The following is a 14,778-nucleotide window of genomic DNA, read 5'->3' on the forward strand; positions in this document are numbered from 1 at the left end:
TTAGTTTATGACTCTGGCATAAGAATCTTATGATGCTATCAAGCTTTGAAGTCTTGCGCTCAACAAATCTAAAGAACCGCGTTACCAGATTCTGGATCGAGACTCTGAAGATCAGGTTCTGAAGACTGTCTCATACAGACTTTGATCATTCTATGCATGCTTCATCAACTCTCTTTCTGGAGCCTTAGAAGATTAGAAGATAAGATCAAAAGGTTTTATGTGAGAAAATAATAAATAATGCAAGATCAATATTCCTTCCACTACACTGATTTTGTGAGATAAGGATTGTACTATTATACCATTTTGTCTCCCATGATCACAAACTGTTATTGAAGGATACAACTACATTTGTGGAATTCCATCTTCACCCTCCAACGAATCTTTTCATTGCCTATATAAAGGAGACTTGGCAGAATGAAAAAAATAGAGAACTTCAACGCGAACTTTGCAATACTGTGAAAACTTTGAGAGAAAGAAAAACATACAAGCAAGGAACTGGAGGTAGCTTCGTTAACAGCGAGTTAGGATTTGTTCAATAATATTAGCTATGTTATTTTACCCCTCAATTTTTTTGTTGGACTCTCCTAACCACTTAATCTGCATCTTGATTCCTATTTTCCAACACCACATCTTGGCCGTTTATACCTAAACCTCCTTCGACTACTTAGATATAGATCGTTAAGGTTTAACGTGCTATTCAAAAGTTTATGGAAAGAGATGAAGTTTTAAATAATATTTTGCGAGATTTTAATACTTAAAAAGTTACACACTTATTTTAATTTTTTATTCTAAAAATATATTAAAACTTGAACTTTGAATCAAAAGTGTGCTTTGAACAGTCTAATATGTTTGATTCCTCGTTACCTCTTCATCAGGAATATTATTTCGGACTCTTTAATAGTATATGCACATATAACCATAGATGGTAGAGAAATTATATATTTGTTTGTGAGAAGGACTTACTTCTAAATTGTTGTACCACAATCTAAAAAGAATGTTATTTAAAAATTAGAATAACAAATTTACCAATATAGTCTCGACTAATTGAATTTTTTTTTTTAAATAACCATGTATTAGAAAAAAATTACGCAAATAACCATATTTCAGAAAAAATTACGCAAATAACCATATTTCAGAAAAAATTACGCAAAGGCGCCATGTGAGATGGCGCCACCATTGTATCAGATGAAGGGAGGCGCCATTTGGGATGGCTCCTATGTACAATTTTTCTGCAATAAGCCATCTGAGATGGCGCCTTGGTGCATTTTCAAATAGAAAATTGAACAAAAATATACAAGGAGGCGCCATATGAGATGACTCCTCCTCCTAAAAGTTGAAGGGAGACGCCATTTGACATGGCTTATTGGGACTGAGTGTGCCATGTCAGATGGCGCATAGGACTAAGAAAAAGAGAATAAGCCATGTGAGATGGCGCCTTGGTGTTAAGGGTTTCAGAAACCTGGTTATTTGCGTAATTTTTTTTCGAAACGTGGTTATTTGCGTAATTTTTTTTTAATACATGGTTATTTTAAAAAAAAAAATCCGACTAATTATCCTTGTAATATAAACTTTACTCAAAAAGATGTGTAATGGGAATAGTGACAAATGTTAGAAGATAACAAAACCAACCTCTACTCCACCGTCCAAACTCCAAACTATGGTCTACTAAGCATAGTGATATGGATTGGTCCTCTTCTCCGTAATAGAACCATCGATAAAAGTACTAAGTTACCCACAAAAACGCGCTATAAACTTACTAAACAAACATTCATCACTCTCACACAGACACACACGCATCACAAATCTCAATATTCTTCTTCCATTACTTCATCGACAACAACCCACACCCACTTATACAGGGTTTTTGTTTTTCTTAATTTCACAACCAATCTTTTTTTTAAAACATTATAATTGTCCTTTTTCATTCTTTAATTCTATTATAACTTCACCCTCAATTTCTGGTTCCAAACACAAAACTTCCAACTTCCTTCATTCTTCCTAGATTGTTTTTGAGCGGTTAGAAATTGATGGAACAGAAAACTGAAAGTGACGTGTTTCAGTTTCAACATTGGAGAAACGAATCATGGCAATGGCAAGGTTTAGAGTTTGAGGATAGGAAGGAAAATGATCCACTCAAGTTAATGTTATCGTTGCCTGAAATACCTGAGCCACCAACACCTCTTGAGCCTATGGAGTTCTTGTCAAGATCTTGGAGTTTATCCGCTTCTGAGATTTCAAAAGCACTTTTAGAGAAGCAACATAAACACACTTTTCTTGAAACGAGTCCTGAAACATTGCCAGAACCTATTTCTGTACCTCAAATAACGGTAATATAAAACGATTTTAACTTATTTTATCTTCTGTTAGTTGTTATGTAAATAAGCACTTATATGATAAATATTTACGATATAAGCGCTTAATTAAGTTGTTATGCAAACAAGATCTTTATTATGTTTTGTGGTCTTTTTTGCAGTCAGGCAAGATCATACCTTCTACGAATTGTAGAAAGGGTACAATTGGAAAATGGTTACATCAGAAGCAGCATGGGGGTGCGAATATGAATGTTAAGAGGAAAGATCGAGCGCGTGTGGAGAATGCGCGTGTGCATTCTGCTCTTTCGATTGCTGGACTAGCGTCTGCGTTGGCTTCTGTGGCTGCTAGTAGTGACAGTCACTCTAAATTGGATGTTGCTATGGCTTCAGCGACGCAACTCTTAGCGTCTTACTGTGTTGAAATGGCTGAGTTGGCAGGTGCTGATCATGACCGTGTGGCTTGTACTGTGAAGTCTGCGGTTGATATTCAGACACCGGGTGATCTAATGACTCTTACTGCTGCAGCTGCAACAGGTACTTGCTAAAAATTGAAGAAAACTAGACAGTTCAATTGTGATTTTTTGTGATTCAGTGTTTGGTTCGGTTTTTTAAACATTGTTTTCTATGTTTTTAACTCGTAAGATTTGCTATGGAACAATATTGATGGTTCGGTTTGGTTTGGTCTGATGCGTTGTTTTTTTCTTGTATTGTAAGCTTTGAGAGGAGAAGCGGCGTTGAGAGCAAGATTTCCAAAAGAAGCAAAGAAGAATGCATCGATAAGTCCCTATGAGAAAGGAGTAGCAGAAACACACTGTTCTCCTGTTTTCGAAGGTCAAATTTGGGAAAACCATTCTCCATGTGAGGGAGATTTGTTGCAGGTTACAGAAAAAGGTAATTAATCGTTAAAGATCATGCTTAGCTCTTTCTCAATTAATCAGAATAAGGAATTCACAACTTTGCAGTATATGATTTGTTTTGGTTATCATTACTTATAGTCTATAGTCGATGTACTTTACTTCAGGTTCGTTACGATGGAAACACGTGTCTGTCTACATCAACAAGAAATATCAGGTACACTAATTCACACCTAAAAAACAAATATTGAAGTAGTGAATTTCGGAGATAAGAAATTGTATTCAATATTGTTTATCTTAATTTTCAGGTCAAGATTAAGATCAAAAGCAAGCACATTGGAGGAACTTTCTCCAAAAAGAATAAATGTAAGCAGTTTTAGACATTAAAATCTCGACTCTAACAATCGTTTGCGTTTTCTAATTACACTAACAAAATATTTACAGGTGTTGTTTATGGAGTTTGTAATGAAGACTCTGCGTGGCCATATAGAAAAGAAAGGGAAGCTTCTGAAGAGATCTATTTCGGCCTCAAAACTGCACAAGGTCTTCTAGAATTTAAGTCCGAGAGCAAACTTCACAAGCAAAAATGGGTTGATGGGATAGAATTTCTACTCGGTCATGCCAACTCGGCCGAAGCAACAGAAAGATCTATGAATTTATTAAATATTAGTAGCAGCACTTGATATGGATTTTGTATATGCCTCAATAGAGTAGGATGTGTAAAATTTTGCCAAACAATGAAACTCATAAGTCATAACAATGTTGTTATATTATACCAAAAAAGAAAGACACAAAATGAGTAATGAGATTGAAGAATTACAGACTTTGTTACATTGTTACATTATATATAGTTTTGATGTTTGTCCTCAAAATACAACGGTACTCATTTCTTCATACGGTAATACTCGAAGCTCGCAATAAGATCTGATAGCCATCGACAGACATTGTTTCTCGAGGTTTTCTGATTTCTGCACAAAGCTCTGCAAGTCATCTCTATGAGAAACTCTTTCAACCTACAATTGAAAAAGAAAAACGGTTGTAGCACAGTTTATGAATGAAGTGACCAAATATAAGCAAGTTATAGAAGTTTTGTTCACCATTTGTTCAATAATAGGTCCGTCATTAACTCCTTCAGTCACAAAATGACTTGTTGCACCAATTAATTTCACACCTGCATCATAGGCCTGCCAAGATAATCAATCTATCATATTAAACACATTTGCACCTAGTTTAGATAAACAACTGATTGTTATATAAGTGCTTATGTTTAAGCTATTTCGAAGTTTACCTGTTTACATGGATTTCCACCTCTAAATGATGGCAACAAACAATGGTGAATGTTAATTATATCCTTCCCATAGTCTCTTAAAAAAGTGCTTGATAGTATCTACACAAATAAACCAATTGTCACAAATTCACAATATAGTACTCTTAAGAAACATTTAAACAGCATGAACTTGAATAAGTTATTTACCTGCATATACCTTGCAAGTACTAAAAAATCAGTATTTTGAACCAGCTTTAAGATCTCCTCATCTCTTTTATTCTCTGTTGTTCTTAAATAATGATAAGGAATATTATGCCTTGCGAGGAAGCGCTTCACTTCGCTTTCTGGACCTCTATCGTGGTTACTGTCAAATTGTGTATAGTTGAAGACAGTGAGTAAGATCGAAAAATAAATGAATCGGTTTAGCTTACTAGTTTCTTAAACATCACCTAATTACACAAGTTATATCCACTGGTAATCTTCCATCTTGCCATCCATGTAATGAATCAATCAGACAGTGATCCTGCAACAACATAAAATAAAATAAAACTCGTTTGTATAATCGATGTTAGACTAATCATACACATTTGACTCGAACATGAAATTAACCTGGTTTGATGCAAGAACAGCAACTTTATATTTAGGATCAAGAGCTGGGACTCTTAAAATAGATCTCACAGCATTAAATGTTTTAGAAAGCTTTAAGAAATCATCTTCCATTTGTAACCGAGGCCATTTAACATGATCAAAAACAAAATCACTGTAATAAACAACATGAGAAACATAAAATGATTCATTTGAATAAAATAACAAAAAGACAAATAATGAATGAAGTAATTACTAGTGGTTTACGTTCTAGAGTAGAAGAGTCCTTTGTTTTGAGGTACAAAAACATCAGCAGCAAGAATGTTACCACCCTTAGAAGCAATACAATCTGATAGTTTTGCTACAATTCCAATTTCATCCTATGATAAAAAAACAAATTCACATGTTGTGACATTGGATGATAATAATTGAATTGAAAGAAGAATATGAATGTGATGGTACTTACAGGGCACTGAAAGACATGGATACCATGAGTGAGGAAGGAACTGTAGTTTCTGTAGGACAATCTTGCAAGTTGGGAGGTGAAACCAGAACACAATCTTGAGATTTTCATTTGGGTGTCTTGTGCAATTGTGTTCACACAACACTCTACTTGTTTTTGTTATTTAGATATTATTGAAGTCAAGTATACGTTTTTCTAAAATTATATAAGTGGTCTAAAACATTTTGAATCTTTATGGAACAAAAGAAAAACAAATACGCACAGTCAAGATATGTATTGAATACTTTAAAATTAACTTAGAAGTGATAAATCTATAGTTGGGAATTGGTATGGATCATAGTCCACATTCATCTTTTTGTTTTCTTTATACTATTTATAGTATTTTGTGACAAAAAGTTGAAAGAGGATAATATTTTAATAAGCAAAAGGCTAACCGGATTTTTTAAGTGATAAAAATGATAAAGTTTTTTAAAAATACGTGTATTTAATATATTAAAAATTAAAATATTAACTTCTATAAAAAATATTTTTTTTATTTAGTATATTTAAAGAGTGTCATGAGAGCACTCGTTAACAAGACATTTTAATAATTTTATAAGTGTTCTAAATAATAGAGTTAGTTGTATTTTTAGTTTGTTTCATTTTCTCTTTATTAAATGTTATTTTACAGTGAGAATTCTTTAAATGGTTAATATATATTTCCCGTTTTTTTTGGAAAATTCTTCAAGAAAAAAAGTTTGATGAATTCCTATTTCTTTTTTGACCTTCGTCACAGTCATAAAAAAAAAAAACTGACATAACATTGTTAATTTTTCTTTTTAAATTTTGAAAAATACTTACATGAACACGAACTTAACATTTACGGTGTGTTTGTTTCAAGGGTAGAAATTGTTTCAATTCTATGTTGATTTCAAGTTTTTAAAAATTATTCTTAGGTATATTTTATTCTATGGAATATTTTTACATATCCTTTTTGTCATAATTATTCTCATGCTTAAAGATGGGAATCCAACATTTCCATAGAAATAGAATTTAACTAACTCTAACTTCTCACTTTTACTCACATATATTTTATTTTTATTTTTTACAATCTTTAAATTAAATAAATATTATAAACATTTCTAAGAATTTTAAACTTTGACCAATATTATCCCTAAGAATAATAATCCTAAGAATAAAGTTCCAAGAAATGATATTTTATAATTTGAAACAAACACATCCTTAAGTTTATATTCAACTAATCACAATTTTATTGTTAATTAAAAAATAAAAATAAAATTTTCTCTCTAATTTAATATGACAACCACTCCATGAATTTAATAATTGGTTGTTCTTAAGAATATGAATTTATGTTCATTTTATGTAAATATTTCTCTTTAATTTTTTTCCAATTGAGGTGGAATGTCAGTTGACATTTTTTTTTTTTTTTAATATTTTTCACGTTCTTTCTCTCGTTGTCTAAAAACACATACCACTAAGTAGGGATGAGAATAGGTTACGCAAACTTATTTAATAAAAGGTTCATGTTTATGCTTTTTTTAAAAGCTTATTTAATCAAATATGTCAGATTTAGACTATTAAAAAAGCCTATGGCACCTTATAGACCGGCCTATATTTTCATATATATTAAAAACAGTGGAAATAAGCTGACTTATATGTGTGTCTATATATATATATATATATATATATATATATATATATATATATATATATATATATATATATATATATATATATATATTAGAAAAAAATTATAAATAGATTGACCTATATATACATATATACAAGAAAAAAAAGCTAAATAGTTCGGCCTATACGATTTCTTAAGTAATATTGATTAATTGAAAACTTTAATATAAAATAGACTTTTAAATAGACCTTCAGACCAGGTCATGTTTTTTAAAACTTCAGGCCAGGCAAAAAAATAGAGCCAATAAGAGACCATAAACCAGACTCATATCTTTTACGTAAAGCCTAACTTAACCTAGCATATTTTCACCCCTACCACTAGGCAACAAACTTCCCTTTGAGAAGAGTCTAGGTCAATATATAAATCACATCAATTGTTTTTTCTCTTTTAATTTTTTTTTTTTCATTTTTCATTTTTTTTTTTGTTTTATTGTTCCTTTTTTATTAAATATTATGTCTCACTTTTTTAGATAGTTTAATTTTTTTTTATTAATTTGGTTTTATTTTTTTATATTTGTTTTAATTTCAAATACTATTATTTATTTGTATATTATCTTAAATAAGTAAATACTTATTTATGTCTTTTAAAACTAAATAAATATTTTTGTTTATTTATGTATTATTTGAAATATGTAAATATTTTTCATATAAATATTTAATAAAATTAATATTTTTATATAAGTAAATGTTTCTTTATGTCAAAATGTAAATAGGTAAATATTTAAATATTTGAAATATTAAATATGCAATAAACTTAATATTTTTACGTTTGTTAAAATTTAAATAAAAGTTTATTAAATATTAAAATAACATTATTTAAATATGAAATATTTTTAAGAATAAAAATAAAATAAATTTCAAGAATATTAATATAACTAAATATTAAGAACATTATATATATATATATATATATATATATATATATATATATATATATATATATATATATATATATATATATATATATAGGGAGCGTATCCAGTGAGAACTGATATCTTTTGTGAGAAACGAGAACTATCGATATCAACCGTTTGATTTGATTAATGCTCAAGATTTAATAATTCCATATAAAGAGCACTTTATAGAATCTTTTTCTATTATTGTTAATATTTAAAATTTTCAGAAAAATTGAATCTTACCAAAAATATTATTCTATATGCTATTTAATTTTATAGTAGATTTTATTTTCAAACTCTCTTGATTCTTTAAATTCGTTAAAAAAAAATCATTTTCTATATTTTTTTTATTGCTAGGGAGCTTTGATATTATTTATTTTATTAAAATAGCCATTACTCTAAAATAGACATGTATAAGGTGTAGAACTTTATTTAATTTTTGTTGACTAAGAATTTTATTTATCTCTCACCTGTATATTCATTTATTAAAAATGTTGAAGAATTTGAATATTCATTCTTATTATTTTAGCAAGTTCTAAATTAAAAAAAAAATATATTATTGATTTATCATCTATATTTTTATTTGATTAAAAGTATTTCTATAATAAGAAAAAAATATTTTCATTTAATTTGTTCGTTGTGTTTCTTTAAAAATATTTAAAAAAATGTAAGTATTACTAGTATTTTAATTTGGTTGATTTATTTATTTGCGTGTTTGGAAATTTTTATTTTTACAAATTTTACCATTGTGATTATTTTAATAATTTATACTATTCTTATAATATTTTAATAATCATGTCCCCTCTTAACTATTGGCAAATTATAAACTTTGATCTTATTATTTATTTATTTTTAATATAAAATTATCCTTCTTGAAAGAATGAAAATATTTTTTAATATGCTACTTGCAAGAATGATAACTTCATATCCGAAAAAATTAAATAAATAATAAAATTAAAATTTCTAGTTTTCCAATATCAAAAAGAGTTCAGAATTATTAAAATATTATAATAATAGTAAAACTTATTTAAAATAGTCACCATGGTAAAATTTGTAAAGTTAAAAAAAAATTGAAACTAAATAAATCAACCGAATTAAAATATCCAAAAAAACATTAACGATACAAAAATATAAAATATGATTTTTGTTATAAATAATAATATCTGGAACTCCCTAACAATAATATAAATAATAATATTAAAAAAATTTATATTTCATACATGTATATTTTAGTAAAATAAATAATATTAAAATTCCATAATAATAAAAAAAATATATGATTTTATTTTGCAATAGATATAAAGAATCAAGAGAGTTAAAAAATTGTACGAGATATCATAGAAAATTAAAATTTTATATATTAATGGTAAAATCAAAAAGCATATCGAAAAATATTTTTGGTAAGATTATATTTTTATGAAAATATTAAACATAATAGAAAAGATTCGATAAAATGCTCCTAATGTGGAATTATTAAATCTTAAGCGTTAATTAAATCTGATGGTTGATATTAATAGTTCTCGTTTCTCATAAAAGATATCAGTTCTCACCGGATACGCTCCCATATATATATATATATATATATATATATATATATATATATATATATATATATATATATATATATATATATATATATATATATATATATATATATATATATATATATATATATATATAGGGATGTATCAAGTAGGAGGAATCTTTAAATAAGAGATAAGAGGATTCAATCCTAACCATTAGATTAATCAAAAGAGAGAAATTAAACTATTTATTAAAATATTAATATAATTATTATTTCTCTCTCTTAATTAATCCAATGGTTAGCATTGAATCCTCTTATCTCTCATTTAAAAACCCTCCTACTTGATACATTCTCATATATATATATATATATATATATATATATATATATATATATATATATATATATATATATATATATATATATATATATATATATATATATATATATATATATATATATATATATATATATATATATATATATATATTAAGTATAATATTACTATACTTAAATATAATTAAATAGAGTAATAGGTACATAATTAATATTAAAAATTTAAGTATATTAGTAATATAATTTTAAGTACAATATCAGTATAGTTGAGGAACAATTTTACTAATGTCCCGGCGGAAAAATTGGGATAAAATATTGATTAACTTAATTTGAAAAGCAAGAGTTGTCACTGACTTTATTGGTTCCAAAGAAAAAAGAAAATATCAATAAAACTCAACAAAAGAGAGGTATGGATACATGAGTTGGTTATGCAAGGGGAAAATATTAGCACCTCCCACATCTATGGTACTCCATAGGAACCTTTTGAAAATATGTATTTGACTAAAAATGTATGTTGCAACAAGATTAAAGTGATGAGAAAGGAAATGTTTTTTATTATATTTTGTGTGTTCGATAAGACACCGCATCTTGTGCCTACATACCCCTGCCGTATAATAGGGAAGTCAGAGCATTTGTAGTTCGTGTAAAAAAGAAAATACGAAGGTTTGTCTATTTTTAATGGAAAAGACATTTCGTCGCTTTTGAGTGGAAAACATCGTTTGCCATCCACAAGTATGAGGGAGTGTATATTTGCATCATCTTGATATGGAGAAAATAGGAATGTAAATCCATTATATGAACATAGTCTAGTAATAAGTGATGTTTAATTTCAATATGTTTAGCCTTAGAATGTAATTTCAATATGAACAAATATCAGAAGTATTATTATAGAAAATAGGAATGTTACTCTCATATATTTGGAAATATTCTAAACGACTTTTCATATAGAGGATTTGTGTGCTACATCCAGAAGCAGAGATGTACTCATCTTCTACAATTGAGAGCGATATTGTAGATTGTCTCTTGCTGGACCATGATATTTTATGTTCACCCAGAAATTGATAGCTTTCGGAAGTGCTCATTCTCTCTAGTATGTTTCCAGCATAATCATCATCACAATAACCTATTAACTTGTATTTATTGATTTTCTATAACACAAACCAAGATTAGTAGTACCTTTCAGATACCTAAAAATCCTCTCAACAACAGTTAAGTGAGATTCTCTATGATCTGATTGGAAGCGAGCACATAAGCATACACTAAATAAGATGTCAGATCTAGAAGCAGTCAAATATAATAAAGAACCTATCATATCTCTGTACAGCTTCTAATCAACCTTACCACTTACCTCATCTTTGTCAAGAATGCAGGTAGCAAGCATAGGGGTTTTGCAATTAGGGATGTCAAGTTGCCTCTGTTAGCGGGGATCCTCATGGGGATTCCCCGTTTGGGGCCCCAAAGACGGTGAAATTTCCTCCCACGGAGATGTGGATGGGAAACAAAGTCTTCCCGAAGGCACTTCGGGAACGAGGGTGGCGTAAATATCCCCCGTCCCGTGGAGTCTCCGCCTTGCCTAAAATAGCATAATGTCCTTAATTAATATATAATTTTTAAATTATTATGCAAGTTTAGTTGTCATTTCATATAATTAATCTTATAGACAAATTTAAAATATATATATATATATATATATATATATATATATATATATATATATATATATATATATATATATATATATATATATATATATATTGTTAGTAAAAGAGTGAGATCTAAATGATTATTTCAATTTTTTTAGTTTGAAATTTTTGTGGTCATGACACTCAATATTATAGATTAAATATTGTTAAAACAATATATTTATCATAAAGGAATAATTTTTAAATTTTTTGTGGTTAGTTTTTGAAGCTTTTACTGTTAATTTGGTTTAAAATAAAAAATAAAAAATCATGTTTATAAACCTCGGGGATCGGTGGGGACCCGCGGGGACGAGGATGGGGGACAAAATCCCCCCGTAGTGGGGATCTGAAGTGGGGATGGGGAATAGATTCGAGGGAAGGTATTGTGATGGGAATGTATCCCCCGCCCCGCCCTATTGACATCCCTATTTGCAATTTTGCATTATGACAAATCACTCCTTCAGAAGTTCCTTGGTGTACTTACTCTGATGAACGAAGGTTTCTTCTGAGCCTTAATTGATTTAAATTCCCATAAAGAACTTGAGTTCTCCCATTAAACTCATTTCAAATTTTGCCTGTATAGACTTAGAAAATTCTTTGCACAAAGCAGCATTAGCAAAATCATGTATGATATCATCAACATATATTTGAACTACTAGAATATCATTTTGAACGTCTTACAAAATAAGGTGGTATCAACCTTTCCTCTGGTGAAATCATTTTCTAAAAGAAAATTGCTTAATCTTTCATACCAAGCTCCTGGAGCTTGTTTCATACCATACAATGAATTCTCGAGTTTAAAAACAATTTGTATTTTTATGATTTTCAAAATCAGGAGGTTGGTGTACATACACTTCCTATGTTATGTAGTCATTCAGAAATGCACTCTTAACATCCATCTGATACAAGATGATGTTATGATTAACATCAAACGAAATTAAGAGACGAATAAACTCTAACCTAGCAAATGGTGCAAAGGTTTCTGTATAGTCAATTCCTTATTGCTGACTATAGCCTTGTGCAACCAATTGAGCCTTGTTTCTTACCATTTCCCCTATTTCGTTTAGCTTATTCTTGAACACCCAATCTGTTCCAATCACATGAGTTCCTTTGGGTCTAGGCACCAGATCCCGCACATCATTGAATGAGAATTGATTGAGTTCTTTCATTTCCATAATCCAATATGTGTCCAGAAGCATTTCATCTATTAATGTAGATTCTGAAAGGGACACCAAACCTATAAGAGTCTCTTCAGATGGTTTGAAGGAGGATTTAGTTCAGACTGGTTCGGCCTTGTCTGTAACATCCCGAAAATTCTTATTTAATTAATTTAATCGAGTTTTAAATTAATTATGGGAAATTAACATTTTGTTGAATTATGTGGAAAAATAATAAAATGTTAAGTTATTGGGCCATGCGGGGGAATTAGTAAAGTGGGGGTGTAATTGTGTAAGAGCCCACTTCTAATTTTATGTTTTTCATAAAATAAAGGAAAACAAGAGGAGAAGGGAAAATTAGAACGTGAAAACCAGAAGCTGTGAGAAGAGGAACTGAAGAACGTGAAGGAGAACTAAAGAGGAAGAGGAACCAATTCAAGAATTTGGCTAAGGTAAGGGGGGACTTATCTGATTATCATCTATTATCGGGTTAGGGGTTGATAATACTGAATAGATGTGGAATTCGGGTCGATTGAGTCATATGATAGGTTTAGGGATTGAGTCAATTGTATGATGTTTGATCTCTATGTTTGAATCTATGATGTCTGCGTTGTTATGGTCTCAATTGATGTGTAATTGGTGTATTATGAGATGTATTTTGTGTTGTTTGTGCATTCTATTCCCCTAGGTTCGTACTGGTATGAATTGGGTGAGTTTGGAATGTGTAGAATGTTGTTTTCTGCAGGTTGGGGTTTCTGAAATCGCCGGTTCGCGCCGCGTGCATAGGGTTGGCGCCGCGAACAGGTGGGCAGAATGTCAGGAAGTTGTGATACGCTCAGGTCGCGCCGCGTACTTGTGTTCGCGCCACGAAGGCGTAACTTTTTCTCGCTTCGCGCCGCGTGTAGATGTTTGCGCCGCGAACAGCTTGGCAGAGAGCCAAGGAATTCTTGGAACGCTCAGTTCGCGCCGCGAACTAGTGATGGCGCCGCGTGCTGTTGGTGTTTTGAGATATTTTTGAAAGTTCAAAGATGCATAACTTTTTAACTGTTGGTCCGTTTGATGCGCCGTTTCGAGCTAAACGAACCTTGTAGGATAATCTATATGATGATGATTGAATGGTTTTTAGAATGATGAAAATACATGTATGCTATTCTTATTGAATATGATGATTGGTGCAAATATGTGTATGTTTTGTATATGATGATGATGGAATTGTGATTGAATGATGTTAATATATATGAACATACTTGAATGATGATGATGATGTTGATGATTGATGATGATGATGGTATAAGTATGTTATATATGTTGCATTCATTCATGTTCATTGATGATACTGTATCCATAAGGGTGTGTTGGATCAGTGAAGGGCATGATTCCCATTGTGTGGAATCTGTGCTGGCAGGGCCGTATCTTGGACGATGTTGGATCGGTCATGGGTTATTCCCATTTGATGATGTCGGTACCACATGCATAGTGTCAGTTCATACATATGCATAATTTATAACATGATTGGATGTATTCCAGTGTTGTAAATGTTGATGATGTGTTGATTGTGGTTTGACTTGTTGTGAATATCTGTTTATGAAACAATTGGGTGAATGATACAACTGTGATGTGTTATTGCTTTATAACCTTATAACATTTGTTAATTATGATGAGACTCACCCTTACATGTTGTCATTTTCAGATTGAGGATAGCGGTTGTTCGACTCGGTGAGGACTAGCTCATGAGTCAGTGTCTTAGTTAGCGCCAGGTGTCATGCTCTGATAGTTGTAACACTGGGGACGCGATTGTTTAGAGTTTATGATTATGACTCTAGTTATGTTTTTGATGTTTTGAAGGAGAAGTTTTAAAGATGTTAAACTTAGTCTGTTTTTGATAAATTTCCCCTGTGTTAACATGAAACGTTTTAAGTTATGATGATTACCTCAGTGAATGCATGACATGACCGAATGATGTTTATTTATTATGAATTGTGGCACCCTTATTTCATGTACTCTGAATAACT

General features: G+C 30.1%; 2 protein-coding genes across 2 annotated transcripts; one reads left to right on the forward strand and one right to left on the reverse strand.

Annotated features, from left to right (window-relative positions):
- The first annotated feature begins 1,621 nt into the window (after positions 1 to 1,621).
- LOC131652361 (VAN3-binding protein-like) lies at positions 1,622 to 3,849 on the forward strand. Its single transcript, XM_058922204.1, has 6 exons — positions 1,622 to 2,327; positions 2,474 to 2,846; positions 3,027 to 3,203; positions 3,334 to 3,383; positions 3,475 to 3,532; positions 3,611 to 3,849. Exons 1-6 carry the CDS (start codon positions 2,028 to 2,030, stop codon positions 3,847 to 3,849), a joined length of 1,197 nt encoding a protein of 398 aa, XP_058778187.1. The 5' UTR covers positions 1,622 to 2,027.
- Positions 3,850 to 3,891: 42 nt separating this feature from the next.
- LOC131652362 (formyltetrahydrofolate deformylase 2, mitochondrial-like) lies at positions 3,892 to 5,706 on the reverse strand. Its single transcript, XM_058922205.1, has 8 exons — positions 5,485 to 5,706; positions 5,286 to 5,398; positions 5,043 to 5,193; positions 4,883 to 4,956; positions 4,641 to 4,797; positions 4,455 to 4,553; positions 4,264 to 4,350; positions 3,892 to 4,179 (listed from the first exon to the last, which is right to left on the reverse strand). Exons 1-8 carry the CDS (start codon positions 5,590 to 5,592, stop codon positions 4,033 to 4,035), a joined length of 936 nt encoding a protein of 311 aa, XP_058778188.1. The 5' UTR covers positions 5,593 to 5,706; the 3' UTR covers positions 3,892 to 4,032.
- Between the last annotated feature and the right edge of the window lie 9,072 nt (positions 5,707 to 14,778).

The sequence above is a fragment of the Vicia villosa genome, linkage group LG2 (genome assembly GCF_029867415.1).
Source record: "Vicia villosa cultivar HV-30 ecotype Madison, WI linkage group LG2, Vvil1.0, whole genome shotgun sequence".
Classification (NCBI taxonomy): domain Eukaryota; kingdom Viridiplantae; phylum Streptophyta; class Magnoliopsida; order Fabales; family Fabaceae; genus Vicia; species Vicia villosa.

Coding starts and splice junctions, on each gene's coding strand:
- LOC131652361 (XM_058922204.1), top strand. CDS start 2,028: ATGGAACAGAAAACTGAAAGTGACGTGTTTCAGTTTCAACATTGGAGA. Junction 2,847..3,026: donor TACTGCTGCAGCTGCAACAG/GTACTTGCTAAA, acceptor TTGTATTGTAAG/CTTTGAGAGGAGAAGCGGCG. Junction 3,533..3,610: donor TTTCTCCAAAAAGAATAAAT/GTAAGCAGTTTT, acceptor AAATATTTACAG/GTGTTGTTTATGGAGTTTGT.
- LOC131652362 (XM_058922205.1), bottom strand. CDS start 5,592: ATGAAAATCTCAAGATTGTGTTCTGGTTTCACCTCCCAACTTGCAAGA. Junction 5,399..5,484: donor TCCATGTCTTTCAGTGCCCT/GTAAGTACCATC, acceptor TTTTTATCATAG/GATGAAATTGGAATTGTAGC. Junction 4,798..4,882: donor GATATAACTTGTGTAATTAG/GTGATGTTTAAG, acceptor ACAATTTGACAG/TAACCACGATAGAGGTCCAG.